General features: G+C 41.5%; 1 protein-coding gene across 1 annotated transcript; it reads left to right on the forward strand.

The window, feature by feature from the left end:
* On the forward strand, positions 1-12,336 carry LOC141073550 (histamine H3 receptor-like). The gene is made up of 3 exons (XM_073560813.1): positions 1-454; positions 3,475-3,641; positions 11,027-12,336. Exons 1-3 carry the CDS (start codon positions 199-201, stop codon positions 11,912-11,914), a joined length of 1,311 nt encoding a protein of 436 aa, XP_073416914.1. The 5' UTR covers positions 1-198; the 3' UTR covers positions 11,915-12,336.
* Positions 12,337-16,050: the final 3,714 nt, after the last annotated feature.

Raw genomic sequence — 16,050 nt, forward strand, 5'->3', positions numbered from 1 at the left:
TGTATTTGCTGCCGTGCTAGGAGTCTGGGTATTACATCTGCAGGAACCAGAAGGCTCGGAGTTTGGGATTTTCACTCAGTACACAGATGAAGCCCACCGGTCCGGGCAGCAGGTTCTGCTCTCTAATGATGTGACCCTTTGCTTTGGGATTTTTGGCTTTTTTTTCCCACCCCTTTTCCCTGATTCCCAGCAGCAGCAATGTCAGGAGTGAACAGCTCAACTGTAGACAACCAGCCTGGGAATAAATGCTTGGCCAACGGCGAGGAGCAGTTTCAGCACTACGGACAGTTCACACCCAGCGTCTCCATCGTGCTGGCGGTCCTCATGATCCTCATGGTGCTGGCAACCGTGTTGGGCAACGCTCTGGTCATTTTGGCTTTTGTGGTTGATAAGGGGTTAAGGACGCAAGGAAATTTCTTCTTTCTCAACCTGGCCATCGCCGATTTCTTAGTGGGTGAGTATTTTGTGCGCCCCCCATAACCAATTCTAGAGACGCAGTCCCCCCCCCCCCCGTAAGTCCACAACCGGCAGCTCGCCAGCTTGTTCTAAGACTAGAACACTGAGCATGTTGGGCTTGATGGGAGTTGTAGTTTTTTTTAAAACTCAAGATGGAAGAATGGGACAAGAAGTAGACTACGACTCTCCGTTTAGGGGCGGTCTGGGCTCCATGGGAGTTGTAGTTAAAGTGAAGTTGGACAATGACAAGGGGTAAACTCCAAATCCCTTAAGGGCCATCAGGGCATGATGGGAGTTGTAGTTTAAAACTCAAGTTAGAGATTTGGAAGAAGAGAGATTCGGACTGGACAGGGCGTGATGGGAGTTGTTTATATATTATTTGGATGGGACAGGGCGTGAAGGGAGTTGTTTATATATTATTTGGATGGGATAGATTCGGACTGGACAGGGCGTGAAGGGAGTTGTTTAAATAAATAAATAAATCTTTATTTTTATATAGCGCTAACATATTCCGCAGCGCTTTACAGTTTGCACACATCATCACTGTCCCCGATGGGGCTCACAATCTAAATTCCCTATCAGTATGTCTTTGGAATGTGGGAGGAAACCGGAGTACCCGGAGGAAACCCACGCAAACACGGGGAGAACATACAAACTCCTTGCAGATGTTGTCCTTGGTGGGATTCTAACCACTGAGCCACCGTGCCGCCCTAGTTGTTTATATATTATTTGGATGGGATAGAGTCGGACTGGACAGGGCGTGAAGGGAGTTGTTTAAAATTATTTGGACGGGATAGATTCGGAGTGGACAGGGTGTGATGGGAGTTTATATATTTGGATGGGATAGAGTTGGACTGGACAGGGCGTGATGGGAGTTGTTTATATATTTGGATGGGATAGAGTTGGACTGGACAGGGCGTGATGAGAGTTGTTTATATATTTGGATGGGAAAGTCGGAATGGACAGGGCGTGATGGGCGTTGTTTATATATTATTTGGACGGGATAGATTCGGAGTGGACAGGGCGTGATGGGAGTTGTTTATATATTTGGATGGGATAGAGTTGGACTGGACAGGGCATGATGGGAGTTGTTTATATATTATTTGGATGGGAAAGAGTCAGGACTGGACAGGGCGTGATGGGAGCGGTTTATATATTTGGATGGGAAAGAGTCGGACTGGACAGGGCGTGATGGGAGTTGTTTATATATTATTTGGATGGGATAGATTCGGACTGGACAGGGCATGATGGGAGTTTATATATTATTTGGATGGGATAGATTCGGACTGGACAGGGCATGAAGGGAGTTGTTTATATATTATTTGGATGGGATAGAGTCGGACTGGACAGGGCGTGAAGGGAGTTGTTTAAAATTATTTGGACGGGATAGATTCGGAGTGGACAGGGTGTGATGGGAGTTGTTTATATATTTGGATGGGATAGAGTTGGACTGGACAGGGCGTGATGGGAGTTGTTTATATATTTGGATGGGATAGAGTCGGACTGGACAGGGCGTGATGAGAGTTGTTTATATATTTGGATGGGAAAGAGTCGGACTGGACAGGGCGTGATGGGAGTTGTTTATATATTATTTGGATGGGATAGATTCGGACTGGACAGGGCATGATGGGAGTTTATATATTATTTGGATGGGATAGATTCGGACTGGACAGGGCATGAAGGGAGTTGTTTATATATTATTTGGATGGGATAGAGTCGGACTGGACAGGGCGTGAAGGGAGTTGTTTAAAATTATTTGGACGGGATAGATTCGGAGTGGACAGGGTGTGATGGGAGTTGTTTATATATTTGGATGGGATAGAGTTGGACTGGACAGGGCGTGATGGGAGTTGTTTATATATTTGGATGGGATAGAGTCGGACTGGACAGGGCGTGATGAGAGTTGTTTATATATTTGGATGGGAAAGAGTCGGACTGGACAGGGCGTGATGGGAGTTGTTTATATATTATTTGGATGGGATAGATTCGGACTGGACAGGGCATGATGGGAGTTTATATATTATTTGGATGGGATAGATTCGGACTGGACAGGGCATGAAGGGAGTTGTTTATATATTATTTGGATGGGATAGAGTCGGACTGGACAGGGCGTGAAGGGAGTTGTTTAAAATTATTTGGACGGGATAGATTCGGAGTGGACAGGGTGTGATGGGAGTTGTTTATATATTTGGATGGGATAGAGTTGGACTGGACAGGGCGTGATGGGAGTTGTTTATATATTTGGATGGGATAGAGTCGGACTGGACAGGGCGTGATGAGAGTTGTTTATATATTTGGATGGGAAAATCGGAATGGACAGGGCGTGATGGGCGTTGTTTATATATTATTTGGACGGGATAGATTCGGAGTGGACAGGGCGTGATGGGAGTTGTTTATATATTTGGATGGGATAGAGTTGGACTGGACAGGGCGTGATGGGGGTTGTTTATATATTATTTGGATGGGAAAGTCGGACTGGACAGGGCGTGATGGGAGTTGTTTATATATTTGGACGGGATAGATTCGGAGTGGACAGGGCGTGATGGGAGTTGTTTATATATTTGGATGGGATAGAGTTGGACTGGACAGGGCGTGATGGGAGTTGTTTATATATTATTTGGATGCGATAGAGTTGGACTGGACAGGGCGTGATGGGAGTTGTTTATATATTTCGATGGGAAAGAGTCGGACTGGACAGGGCGTGATGGGCGTTGTTTATATATTATTTGGACGGGATAGATTCGGAGTGGGCAGGGTATGATGGGCGTTTTAGTTTTTGAGGTCCAACTCCACTTCTTTCTCCTGTAACCTTCAATATTCAAGGCAGACTACAACTCCCAGCAAGCGCTAGGAAATGAAAGCATGTCAGGAGTAGTTGTTTCGGAACTGTCGGAAATCCCATGATGGAATATCGCACATCGCTGATACATTCTTGGTGCCTTCCTCTGGTCGCTGACCGCAGACTGACACGGAAGGACATTTTCCTTACGGGGGTCTCTGACTGTTTTTCCTCGTCAGGTGGCTTCTGCATCCCACTCTACATCCCTTATGTCCTGACGGGACAGTGGAAGTTCGGGAAAGGATTGTGCAAGTTGTGGCTGGTCATGGACTACCTGCTGTGCACCGCCTCCGTCTTCAACATCGTCCTCATCAGCTACGACAGATTCATCTCGGTCACTAAGGCGGTAATGGAGCTTTCAGAATTTATTGCATTGCATCACTACAAGTCCCAGCAGGCCACCTGTGTACAGTATAGAGGCTGGCTATAAAACTCAGGGAGCCTAGGTTATAGGCTATACTTTGTGGGATTGGCATACTTTTCCATTGCGTGCATTACAAAAATAGCGCCACCCTTGCCCATAGGCGGTGTCTGGTACTGCAGCTCAGCAAGACAGGATCAGATCTAGAGCAGTTTAATTGGGGCTATAAATCATTTTTGCAATTGGGTTTCATGAAAAAATTATGCCATTTGACTTATTGACTGATCAGTTATTGGCTTTTTGGTTTCTCCGCACTTCCAGCTTAAAAATCAAATACAAATAAAAGACCAATAACCTCTCCCATAAGACTGTTAGAATGAGCTCACTGATGGATTCTAAGTTAACTCATTCCACAGCCTGCCATACAGGTTATAGAAGGGAAACGGTGAAACATTTTAAATGAAACCCAATTACAGAAAAAGATTTTATCCCCAAATATCGGCATTTAAATAAAAAAAAAAAAAAAAAAGGGACAACCCCTTTAAGAGTCTCCTGAATTAACCAGATACGCTCCAACGAATCTAATTTCCCATCACTTGCGATAGATTTTTCACTGCATCAACAGCTTTCAGTCTTGGCTCCATAAAGGTGACAAATGCATAAAATAAATGTAATTATTACTTTCAGCAGACGGCTTTGTCCTCGCAGGTGTCAGCCTGGAAAATCCTCTTCTCGGGAATGCAGAGACTGACCTAACGAGTGGACATTCTCCATGACGGAGTCTAGGAGGCGCATCAGTGCAGAATGATAGGAGTGATAGTCGTGTGTACACAACGTCACACATTGCCTCTGATATATTGTCTTAATTTTTGTCTACTTTTTGACTTTTTTTGTCTTTAATTTGCACCTTATTTTTTTTTTAGACTTTTTTGAAGTCTATTTTATAAGTATCCACCTGTAATTTTTTTTTCTTTTTATGTTTAGAAGACTTTTGGATCGGAGGGGGGCAAACACTGGGGCTCCCCCTGATATTAGAAAAGGGTCTTGTTTGCCCCCTTTTGAATGGAGGAGTGGTCACATTTCTACTCCATTCTAAGTCTATGGTCATGAATGCAAACTTCTGCGCTCATTCATCCATGGTGGTGGGCATGAGCTTTGGCTACATGTGGCATCATGAAATGGGACCATAACCTTATAACAATACCCCCGAGTCCACTCAAGGGTCATTCTTGGCAGGACCTCATTGCCATAACAAGGAGGCGGTAGTCCCCTCCACCCATGAAACTCTCTTAATTTGACACCTAAGAGGTAGTCCCCGCCCCAAGGACCTCTCGATTTGACAACTAGGGGGCAGTCCCCCAATGAACCTCTGTTTTGACAACTAGGGGGCAGTCCCCCAGTGAACCTCTCTGTTTTGACAACTATTGGGCAGTCCCCCCCCCCCCCCCCCCCCCCCCCCAAGAACCTCTTTCTTTGAAAACTATAAGGTAGTCCCCCCTCAAGAATCGCTTTCTTTGGAAACTAGGGGGTAGTCCCCCAAAAAACTTTTCTTGTTTTACCAACTAAGGAGTAGTCCTCCACACGAGTCTCTATTGCTTTGACAAACAGTGGGTAGTCCCCTCCCAAGAACCTCTCGTTTTGACAACTAGGGGGTAGCCCACCCCAAGAACCTCTCGTGCTTTGACAACCTGGGGGTAGTCCCTCAACAAGCTCTCTTGCTTTGACAACTAAGGAGTAGTCCCCCAAAAAACCTCCCTGCTTTGACAATTAAGGAGTAGTCCCCCCCAAAAAAAACCTCGCTTTAACAACTAGGGGGTAATCACCCTCAAGAACCTCTCTTACTTTGACAACTAGGGGGTAGTTCCCCTAAAAAACTCTTGCTTTTAAAACTGAGGAAGTCCCTCCCCTCCCCAAGACCCTCTCATTTTGACAACTAGGGGGTAGGCAACCCCCAAAAAAAACTTTAGTCCCCCCCTCAAGAACCTCTGTTCCCTTGAAAACTATGGAGGTAGTCCCCCCCCCCCCCCGAAGAACCTCTCTTGCTTCGACAACTAGTGGTTAGTCCCCCAAAAAAACCTCTTGCTTTGAAAACTACGAGGTAGTCCCACCCTTAAGAACCTCTCTTTGAAAACTAGGGGGTAGTCCTCCCCTCCACAAGAACCTCTTGCTTCGACAACTAAGGGGTAGTCCCATACCCCCACAACCTCTCTTGCTTTGAAAAAATAGGTGGTAGTTCCCCTCCCCCAATTTCCTCTAAGGAAAGAGTCCATCCACAGATTCACCTCTAACTCCACTCACAGTCATTATACCCTCCGGTTCGTGCACTCTCCAGGTCGATAGTAGAACGCTTCCCCCGTCGATGATTACGGCTTATTTATCCATTAGGAGCCGGCGCCCGCATCCATCGCGCAGGGTATTTACACACTGCCCTTCACACCGCGTGTCGAGTGCTCCTCAGAGGTCACAATGAATCTCGTCCTTGAAGACCAATTAGCGCATTTTTTCATTCTCTTTATGGAATGAATACTCGTTGCACTTCCATTTACCAATATATCCAAGCCTATAATTACATTACCGGGCTCAGTACAGACGCAGCCAGTGAACAATCTGTGCTCTCTGAACACAAGAAACCTGCAAACCAGCCTGCTCCAACCACATCCACTAAGTGCTAAATAGCTCTACAGCAAGGAGCCAGGTAATTAGCAGTGTTTTACCATTATTCCATAGGGTCTACATATAAAGGAAATTCTAGAGACACAAAAATGCTACAAAGCGGCAGCAAAACCAGGCATTTATATTAATAATACAAACACAGCGGGAATTCAGGAGTATAACTCTGCAACATGCTACCATCGACATGATGAGAAAAATAACAAAAACCGGAAAATACAAATATGTGCAAGTATAAAACAAAAGAACCAAAGAAAAAGGTCACAAAGATTAATCAACTAATGACCTAATAAACAAGACCAAGTTATAGGAAATAATATAACTGCTATAATACTGCCCCCTATGTACAAGAATATAACTGCTATAATACTGCCCCCTATGTACAAGAATATAACTACTATAATACTGCTCCTATGTACAAGAATATAACTACTATAATACTGCCCCTACATACAAGAATATAACTACTATAATACTGCCCCTATGTACAAGAATATAACTACTATAATACTGTCCCTATGTACAAGAATATAATTATTATAATACTGCCCCTATGTACAAGAATATAACTACTATAATACTGCCCCCTATGTACAAGAATATAGTTACTATAATACTGCCCCTATGTACAAGAATATAATTATTATAATACTGCCCCCTATGTACAAGAATATAACTACTATAATACTGCTCCCTATGTACAAGAATATAACTACTATAATACTGCCCCTATGTACAAGAATATAACTACTATAATACTGCCCTGTTATGATGAGTCACTGAAGGAGGAAAAAACAAAATACCTGCTAAGTCCAGAAAAACCAGAGATGTTGGCAGCTATCGGATTGCAGACCCCTGAACCTATCCACAACAACTAGCAGTAGCCGTGGGGGGTTCCTACGGTGCCCTAGACCCCTCGATCACAGCCGGGGAGCTACATAGCCTAAAGACAGAAAGGGGAAAAACTAAACTGCCCCAGAGCAGACCCCAAAGCAATAGGCAGCCCCCAACATATAATGACGGTGAAGCAAGATGAAAACACTAACACAGATAGAAAGATAGGTTGAGCAAATGATGGGGCCCAAGCTAACTACATAGGACAGGATAGGAAAGCTGCTGTCTGCCATCCGCAAAAACCCTATCAAAATGAGGCAACCGACTGATAGGAAAAACAGGCCCTGAAGTCGCTAGGCTTCAAAAGACTATATCAGCACTCAGGTATATTCTGAAGGCAGAGCAAAAGATCAACAGATCAGAGACAAAAATGGAATTCAGCTCACCCCCGGCCGGGGATGGCAGAACTCCCAAAAAACAAGGCAAAACAAAAACAAAACTGAAGAGTACAAAGCAGAGCAGAAAAATTTAGCTTTGAGACGCAGGAATCAGACTGGTCTCCAAGAATCCCACAGGAAAATAACCAGCCAGGAAGAAGGGCGGCGGCAGCCTTATATCCAGTCCTCAATTCCAGCCACCCAGTTATCATCTAGCTGCCCAGGTGTTTGGTAATCAGTCTCACTACCTTCCTTCACCAGAGGAGGGAGTTCATCAGACCTCAATGGTGAAGGGAAAAATGAACTCACAACACTGCCCCCTATGTACAAGAATATAACTACTATAATACTGCCCTATGTACAAGAATATAACTACTATAATACTGCTCCTATGTACAAGAATATAACTACTATAATACTGCGCCTATGTACAAGAATACAACTACTATAATACTGTCCCTATGTACAAGAATATAACTACTATAATACTGCCCCTATATACAAGAATATAACTACTATAATACTGTCCCTATGTACAAGACTATAACTACTATAATACTGCTCCTATGTACAAGAATATAACTACTATAATACTGTTCCTATGTACAAGAATATAACTACTATAATACTGCCCCTATGTACAAGAATATAACTACTATAATACTGCTCCTATGTACAAGAATACAACTACTATAATACTGCCCCCTATGTACAAGAATATAACTACTATAATACTGCTCCTATGTACAAGAATATAACTACTATAATACTGCCCCCTATGTACAAGAATATATCTACTATAATACTGCCCCTATGTACAAGAATATATCTACTATAATACTGCCCCTATGTACAAGAATATAACTACTATAATACTGCCCCCTATGTACAAGAATATAACTACTATAATACTGCCTCCTATGTACAAGAATATAACTAGTATAATACTGTCCCCTATGTACAAGAATATAACTAGTATAATGCTGTCCCTATGTACAAGAATATAACTACTATAATAATGCTCCTATGTACAAGAATATAACTACTATAATACTGCCCTGTTATGATGAGTCACCGAAGGAGGAAAAAACAAAATACCAGCTAAGTCCAGAAAAACCAGAGATGTTGGCAGCTATCGGATTGCAGACCCCTGAACCTATCCACAACAACTAGCAGTAGCCGTGGGGGGTTCCTACGGTGCCCTAGACCCCTCGATCACAGCCGGGGAGCTACATAGCCTAAAGACAGAAAGGGGAAAAACTAAACTGCCCCAGAGCAGACCCCAAAGCAATAGGCAGCCCCCAACATATAATGACGGTGAAGCAAGATGAAAACACTAACACAGATAGAAAGATAGGTTGAGCAAATGATGGGGCCCAAGCTAACTACATAGGACAGGATAGGAAAGCTGCTGTCTGCCATCCGCAAAAACCCTATCAAAATGAGCCAACCGACTGATAGGAAAAACAGGCCCTGAAGTCGCTAGGCTTCAAAAGACTATATCAGCACTCAGGTATATTCTGAAGGCAGAGCAAAAGATCAACAGATCAGAGACAAAAATGGAATTCAGCTCACCCCCGGCCGGGGATAGCAGAACTCCCAAAAAACAAGGCAAAACAAAAACAAAACTGAAGAGTACAAAGCAGAGCAGAAAAATTTAGCTTTGAGACGCAGGAATCAGACTGGTCTCCAAGAATCCCACAGGAAAATCACCAGCCAGGAAGAAGGGCGGCGGCAGCCTTATATCCAGTCCTCAATTCCAGCCACCCAGTTATCATCTAGCTGCCCAGGTGTTTGGTAATCAGTCTCACTACCTTCCTTCACCAGAGGAGGGAGTTCATCAGACCTCAATGGTGAAGGGAAAAATGAACTCACAACACTGCCCCCTATGTACAAGAATATAACTACTATAATACTGCTCCCCATGTACAAGAATATACTACTATAATACTGCCCTATGTACAAGAATATAACTACTATAATACTGCTCCTATGTACAAGAATATAACTACTATAATACTGCGCCTATGTACAAGAATACAACTACTATAATACTGTCCCTATGTACAAGAATATAACTACTATAATACTGCCCCTATATACAAGAATATAACTACTATAATACTGTCCCTATGTACAAGACTATAACTACTATAATACTGCTCCTATGTACAAGAATATAACTACTATAATACTGTTCCTATGTACAACAATATAACTACTATAATACTGCCCCTATGTACAAGAATACAACTACTATAATACTGCCCCCTATGTACAAGAATATAACTACTATAATACTGCTCCTATGTACAAGAATATAACTACTATAATACTGCCCCTATATACAAGAATATAACTACTATAATACTGTCCCTATGTACAAGACTATAACTACTATAATACTGTCCCTATGTACAAGACTATAACTACTATAATACTGCTCCTATGTACAAGAATATAACTACTATAATACTGTTCCTATGTACAACAATATAACTACTATAATACTGCCCCTATGTACAAGAATATAACTACTATAATACTGCTCCTATGTACAAGAATACAACTACTATAATACTGCCCCCTATGTACAAGAATATAACTACTATAATACTGCTCCTATGTACAAGAATATAACTACTATAATACTGCCCCCTATGTACAAGAATATATCTACTATAATACTGCTCCCTCTGTACAAGAATATAACTACTATAATACTGTTCCTATGTACAAGAATATAACTACTATAATACTGTCCCTATGTACAAGAATATAACTACTATAATACTGCTCCTATGTACAAGAATACAACTACTATAATACTGCCCCTATGTACAAGAATATAACTACTATAATACTGTCCCTATGTACAAGAATATAACTACTATAATACTGTCCCTATGTACAAGAATATAACTACTATAATACTGTCCCTATGTACAAGAATATAACTACTATAATACTGCTCCTAACTACTATAATACTGCTCCTATGTACAAGAATATAACTACTATAATACTGCTCCTATGTACAAGAATATAACTACTATAATATTGCTCCTATGTACAAGAATATAACTACTATAATATTGCTCCTATGTACAAGAATATAACTACTATAATACTGCTCCTATGTACAAGAATATAACTACTATAATACTGCCCCCTATGTACAAGAATATAACTACTATAATACTGCCCCCTATGTACAAGAATATAACTACTATAATACTGCTCCTATGTACAAGAATATAACTACTATAATACTGCTCCTATGTACAAGAATACAACTATAATACTGCCCCCTATGTACAAGAATACAACTACTATAATACTGCTCCCTATATACAAGAATATAACTACTATAATACTGCTCCTAGGTACAAGAATATAACTAAATCCTTCTTTTTCCTACGTGCCTTAGGTGTCCTACAGAGCCCAAAAAGGAATGACTAGAAATGCAGTCTTAAAAATGTTGCTAGTATGGGTGGCCGCCTTTCTTCTCTACGGCCCGGCCATTATCAGCTGGGAGTACATCGCAAGAACCACAATCTTACCAGATGGAGAATGTTACGTGGAGTTTTACTACAACTGGTACTTTCTGATGATTGCCTCCACCGTGGAGTTCTTTACGCCATTCATTAGCGTCACCTATTTCAATCTGAGCATCTACATCAATATCAAGAAGAGGACCATGATGAGGAACGAAGAACTGGCCCAAGGCCATGAGCACTGTGAGATGACTTTCCAGAGGAAAAAGAAAGAACATTTAATATTTTTTGTAAAACCAGCTGACCGACCTCACATTGACGTTAAGAAACAGACCACCTGCTTGACTTCTTCCGAAACTGGTCCTGCAGGTCGGAGATCTCAAAGACTCAAGGGCCACACGTTGGACCTTAATATAAGCCAAGATCTACCACCTTTACAAGTTGAGGTTCAGACCAAAAAGCACCAAGACTGTTTTTACAAAACGGTGGAAAACGCTTGTAATGTCAGGGCGGACATGGCTAGCAGCATCGCCAATAGATTTAGGCTTTCGAGGGACAAGAGAGTGGCCAAGTCCTTGGCCATTATTGTGTGCATTTTTGGCCTTTGTTGGGCACCGTATACACTTTTAATGATCATCAGGGCGGCTTGCCATGGACGTTGCGTTCAGCATTACCTCTATGAGATCTCCTTTTGGCTTCTCTGGTTAAACTCTGCCATAAATCCTATCCTTTACCCACTCTGCCATATGAGTTTCCGAAAAGCCTTCATGAAGCTGCTATGCCCCGGAAAAGTCAAAATTCATCCTCATATTTTTATGTAAATCGCCCAGACAACTATGGAAGGGACATGAAACACCACCAGTTTGTAGAATCCATAATTCAGAATCAGATCAGGAAAGACAAAGCCATCGGTGGTCTTCATGGGGATCTCCAAAGACACTAACAGGAGGCGATATTTTAGGTGGACATTTCTGGACTCATAGGGCTTTCCCAGTAGCACCATGGAATCTTGGCCATCGTTCTTCACACATTATTATAGAGGACATCTACTCTATGGATTAAGGGAGTGGAGAACTCGGAAACTATCGGAGATGGATGGCATCTACCAAGCCAGATATGGTTGGTAGATGATGGAATGAGATGGACCCATGGTTGACTAATGACTCAAATTTCCTTGAAAGGAACTAAATAAGAACCCTAATAAAGACATTCACAATTTTTAGAAATCTGTCTGCAATTTCTAATTCATCCAACCTGATTGGTTCGACTCTTGCGATTCATGAGCAACATTGTATATGTGGAGGTTAACGAGGTTCTTGGGTAGAAGATCATGATGATCACGTTCAATGATAGGGTTCATGTTTTGATAATAGTTAAATTCAGAGAAATCTAAATTTTGGTTTATTTCACCCAAATCCACATCCGTTAATACATTACAGTTGGCCAACACATCAGTAAGCTTTCCAGAAGACCGCGGTTCTGACAAAGTAGCAATGGCAACCACCACAACGTCCACAAGCTTCAAGCCCTGACTATGTTCTGGTTGACAGTATGACCAATGCTCACAATCACATTGGACAACTTGTCCTTTATAGGTGGTCAATGTACCGCACTCCACAACTAGACATGATAAAGTGGCTATGACAAAGCAACTGGATCATGTTTCCACATCATATATCATCACATACGATTAGACGGCAAACGGCAGCCGATAATAAGCACGTAAGGCTACTTTCACACATCCGGTGTGTGGGGTCCGGCGGCGTGCGGCGAAAAGCCGGGCCGCCGGATCCGGCCTGCAGCCGTGACACCGGATGTGTGTGCGGCGAGACGATACGGCTCGGACATTATTAAAGGAGCCGCAGGACAGAGGCAGCCAATGAGACAGCTGCTGAAAGGGAGGTGAGGGAGGAGAGGATAGGAGAGGAGAGGGGAGGGGGGTGGAGAGAGAGACATGGGGGGTTAACATTAGTGTCCAGGTAAGAGAATCTCTCTCTCTTGCTGGGCACTTGTGGGGTTAACCCCACAGAGAGATCTCTCTCTCTCACCCAGACACTGTGAGTGTTAACCCCACAAGTGCCCGGCGAGAGAGATCTCTCACAAGTGTCCGGGTGACAGAGAGATCTCTCTCTCTCGCCGGGCACTTGTGGGGTTAACATTCTCAGAGTCCGGGCATGCGCTGTGGAAAAAGCCGGTCCGGCGCTGACAAAAAACGTTGCAGGGAACGTTTTTTGCAGATGCCGGACGGCTAATTTATGCTGTGTCCGGCAACAACCGGACACGACGCATAACCATCCGGCACGATGCGGCGCCCATGAAAGCTTATGGGACAAAACCGGATCCGGTGCTGGATCCGGTTATTAAAAATTTCGCCGCATCGTGCCGGATGACAAAAACCAGATGTGTGAAAGAGGCCTTAGACGATAGTGAAGAAAGTGGGGGAAAAAGACCTGAGCTCATTATTGCCTGCAAGAGGTTGTCTCATACAGATAACACTTTCTTGAAAAGATTTTGAGTGATGAAAGCAAAGAAACCTAAAACGCCTAAAATGTTGGCATTATAAATAAATTGATGTTCTAGGTCAACCAGAGAGGAGGCACTTCTTCAAAACCTCTCCCTGATCTAGTAAATAAACTAATAAGGAATATGTAAAGGGCTGCCATCATGGACAACATGTACATAAATGATTTGAGCAATAACTACTATAATACTGCCCCTATGTACAAGAACATAACTGCTATAATACTGCCCCCTATGTACAAGAATATAACTACTATAATACTGCCCCCTATGTACAAGAATATAACTACTATAATACTGCCCCCTATGAACAAGAATAAACCTACTATAATACTGCCCCCTATGTACAAGAATATAACTACTATAATACTGCCCCCTATGAACAAGAATAAACCTACTATAATACTGATCCCTATGAACAAGAATATAACTACTATAATACTGCTCCTATGTACAAGAATATAACTACTATAATACTGCCCCCTATGTACAAGAATATAACTACTATAATACTGCCCCTATGTACAAGAATATACCTACTATAATACTGCCCCCTATGAACAAGAATAAACCTACTATAATACTGCCCCCTATGTACAAGAATATAACAACTATAATACTGCCCCTATGTACAAGAATATAACAACTATAATACTGCCCCCTATGTACAAGAATATAACTACTATAATACTGCCCCTATGTACAAGAATATAACTACTATAATACTGCCCCTATATACAATATAACTACTATAATACTGCCCCTATGTACAAGAATATAACTACTATAATACTGCCCCTATGTACAAGAATGTAACTACTATAATACTGCCCCTATGTACAAGAATATAACTACTATAATACTGCTATGTACAAGAATATAACTACTATAATACTGCCCCTATGTACAAGAATGTAACTACTATAATACTGCCCCTATGTACAAGAATATAACTTCTATAATACTGCCCCCTATGTACAAGAATATAACTACTATAATACTGTCCCCATGTACAAGAATATAACTTCTATAATACTGTCCCCATGTACAAGAATATAACTTCTATAATACTGTCCCCATGTACAAGAATATAACTGCTATAATACTGCCCCTATGTACAAGAATATAACTACTATAATACTGCTCCCTATGTACAAGAATATAACTACTATAATACTGCCCCTATGTACAAGAATATAACTTCTATAATACTGTCCCCATGTACAAGAATATAACTGCTATAATACTGCCCCTATGTACAAGAATATAACTACTATAATACTGCCCTCTATGTACAAGAATATAACTGCTATAATACTGCCCCTATGTACAAGAATATAACTACTATAATACTGCTCCTATGTACAAGAATGTAACTACTATAATACTGCTCCTATATGCAAGAATATAACTACTATAATACTGCTCCCTATACACAAGAATATACCTACTATAATACTGCTGCTCTGTACAAGAATATAACGGCTATAATTCTGCCCTCTATGTACAAGAATATAATTACTATAATACTTCCCCTATGTACAAGAATATAACTGCTATAATACTGCCCCCTATGTACAAGAATATAACTACTATAATACTGCCCCTATGTACAAGAATATAATTACTATAATACTTCCCCTATGTACAAGAATATAACTGCTATAATACTGCCCCCTATGTACAAGAATATAACTACTATAATACTGCTCCTATGTACAAGAATATAATTACTATAATACTTCCCCTATGTACAAGAATATAACTGCTATAATACTGCCCCCTATGTACAAGAATATAACTACTATAATACTGCCCCTATGTACAAGAATATAACTACTATAATACTGCCCCTATGTACAAGAATATAACTGCTATAATACTGCCCCCTATGTACAAGAATATAACTACTATAATACTGCCCCTATGTACAAGAATATAACTATAATACTTCCCCTATGTACAAGAATATAACTACTATAATACTGCCCCTATGTACGAGAATATAACTACTATAATACTGCCCCTATGTACAAGAATATTACTATAATATGGCTTCCAATAGATGAAGATGTGTACGGTGAGGAGTCTTTCAGTCCGCACAGTTGCAGGAGCTCATCTCCATGCGCGACACACGCTGTAATGCTGATATCATTATATATAATCTGTCTCCTATTTCTAGTCTCAATGCTGCAACACAAGAGAAATCAAGCTATGAAGCAGCTCACAGAAATATAACCAATTTGCAGAACTTTAATGTGAGAGGGAAGCGGACTCCTCGCCGGGGAATAGATCTGCGCTGAGTAAAGTCACAATGACTGAAACGCTGCACATTGTAATTGTTTGCATTTGTAAAGGAAAAAATACAATTGGGAAATCCTCGGTCCTGGATGAACAATACACGGCTTCCTCCATTCCAAGGTCTCCACATTATTAG

This window comes from Dendrobates tinctorius, unplaced genomic scaffold (assembly GCF_039654945.1).
Source record: "Dendrobates tinctorius isolate UK_male_01 unplaced genomic scaffold, ASM3965494v1 ptg000307l, whole genome shotgun sequence".
In the NCBI taxonomy this organism is placed as follows: domain Eukaryota; kingdom Metazoa; phylum Chordata; class Amphibia; order Anura; family Dendrobatidae; genus Dendrobates; species Dendrobates tinctorius.

Bases quoted from the DNA above. Each gene is read 5' to 3' on its own strand.
- LOC141073550 (XM_073560813.1), top strand. From the start codon at position 199: ATGTCAGGAGTGAACAGCTCAACTGTAGACAACCAGCCTGGGAATAAA. The intron at 455-3,474 runs GTGAGTATTTTG...TTTCCTCGTCAG, and splicing joins CATCGCCGATTTCTTAGTGG to GTGGCTTCTGCATCCCACTC. The intron at 3,642-11,026 runs GTAATGGAGCTT...TACGTGCCTTAG, and splicing joins TCATCTCGGTCACTAAGGCG to GTGTCCTACAGAGCCCAAAA.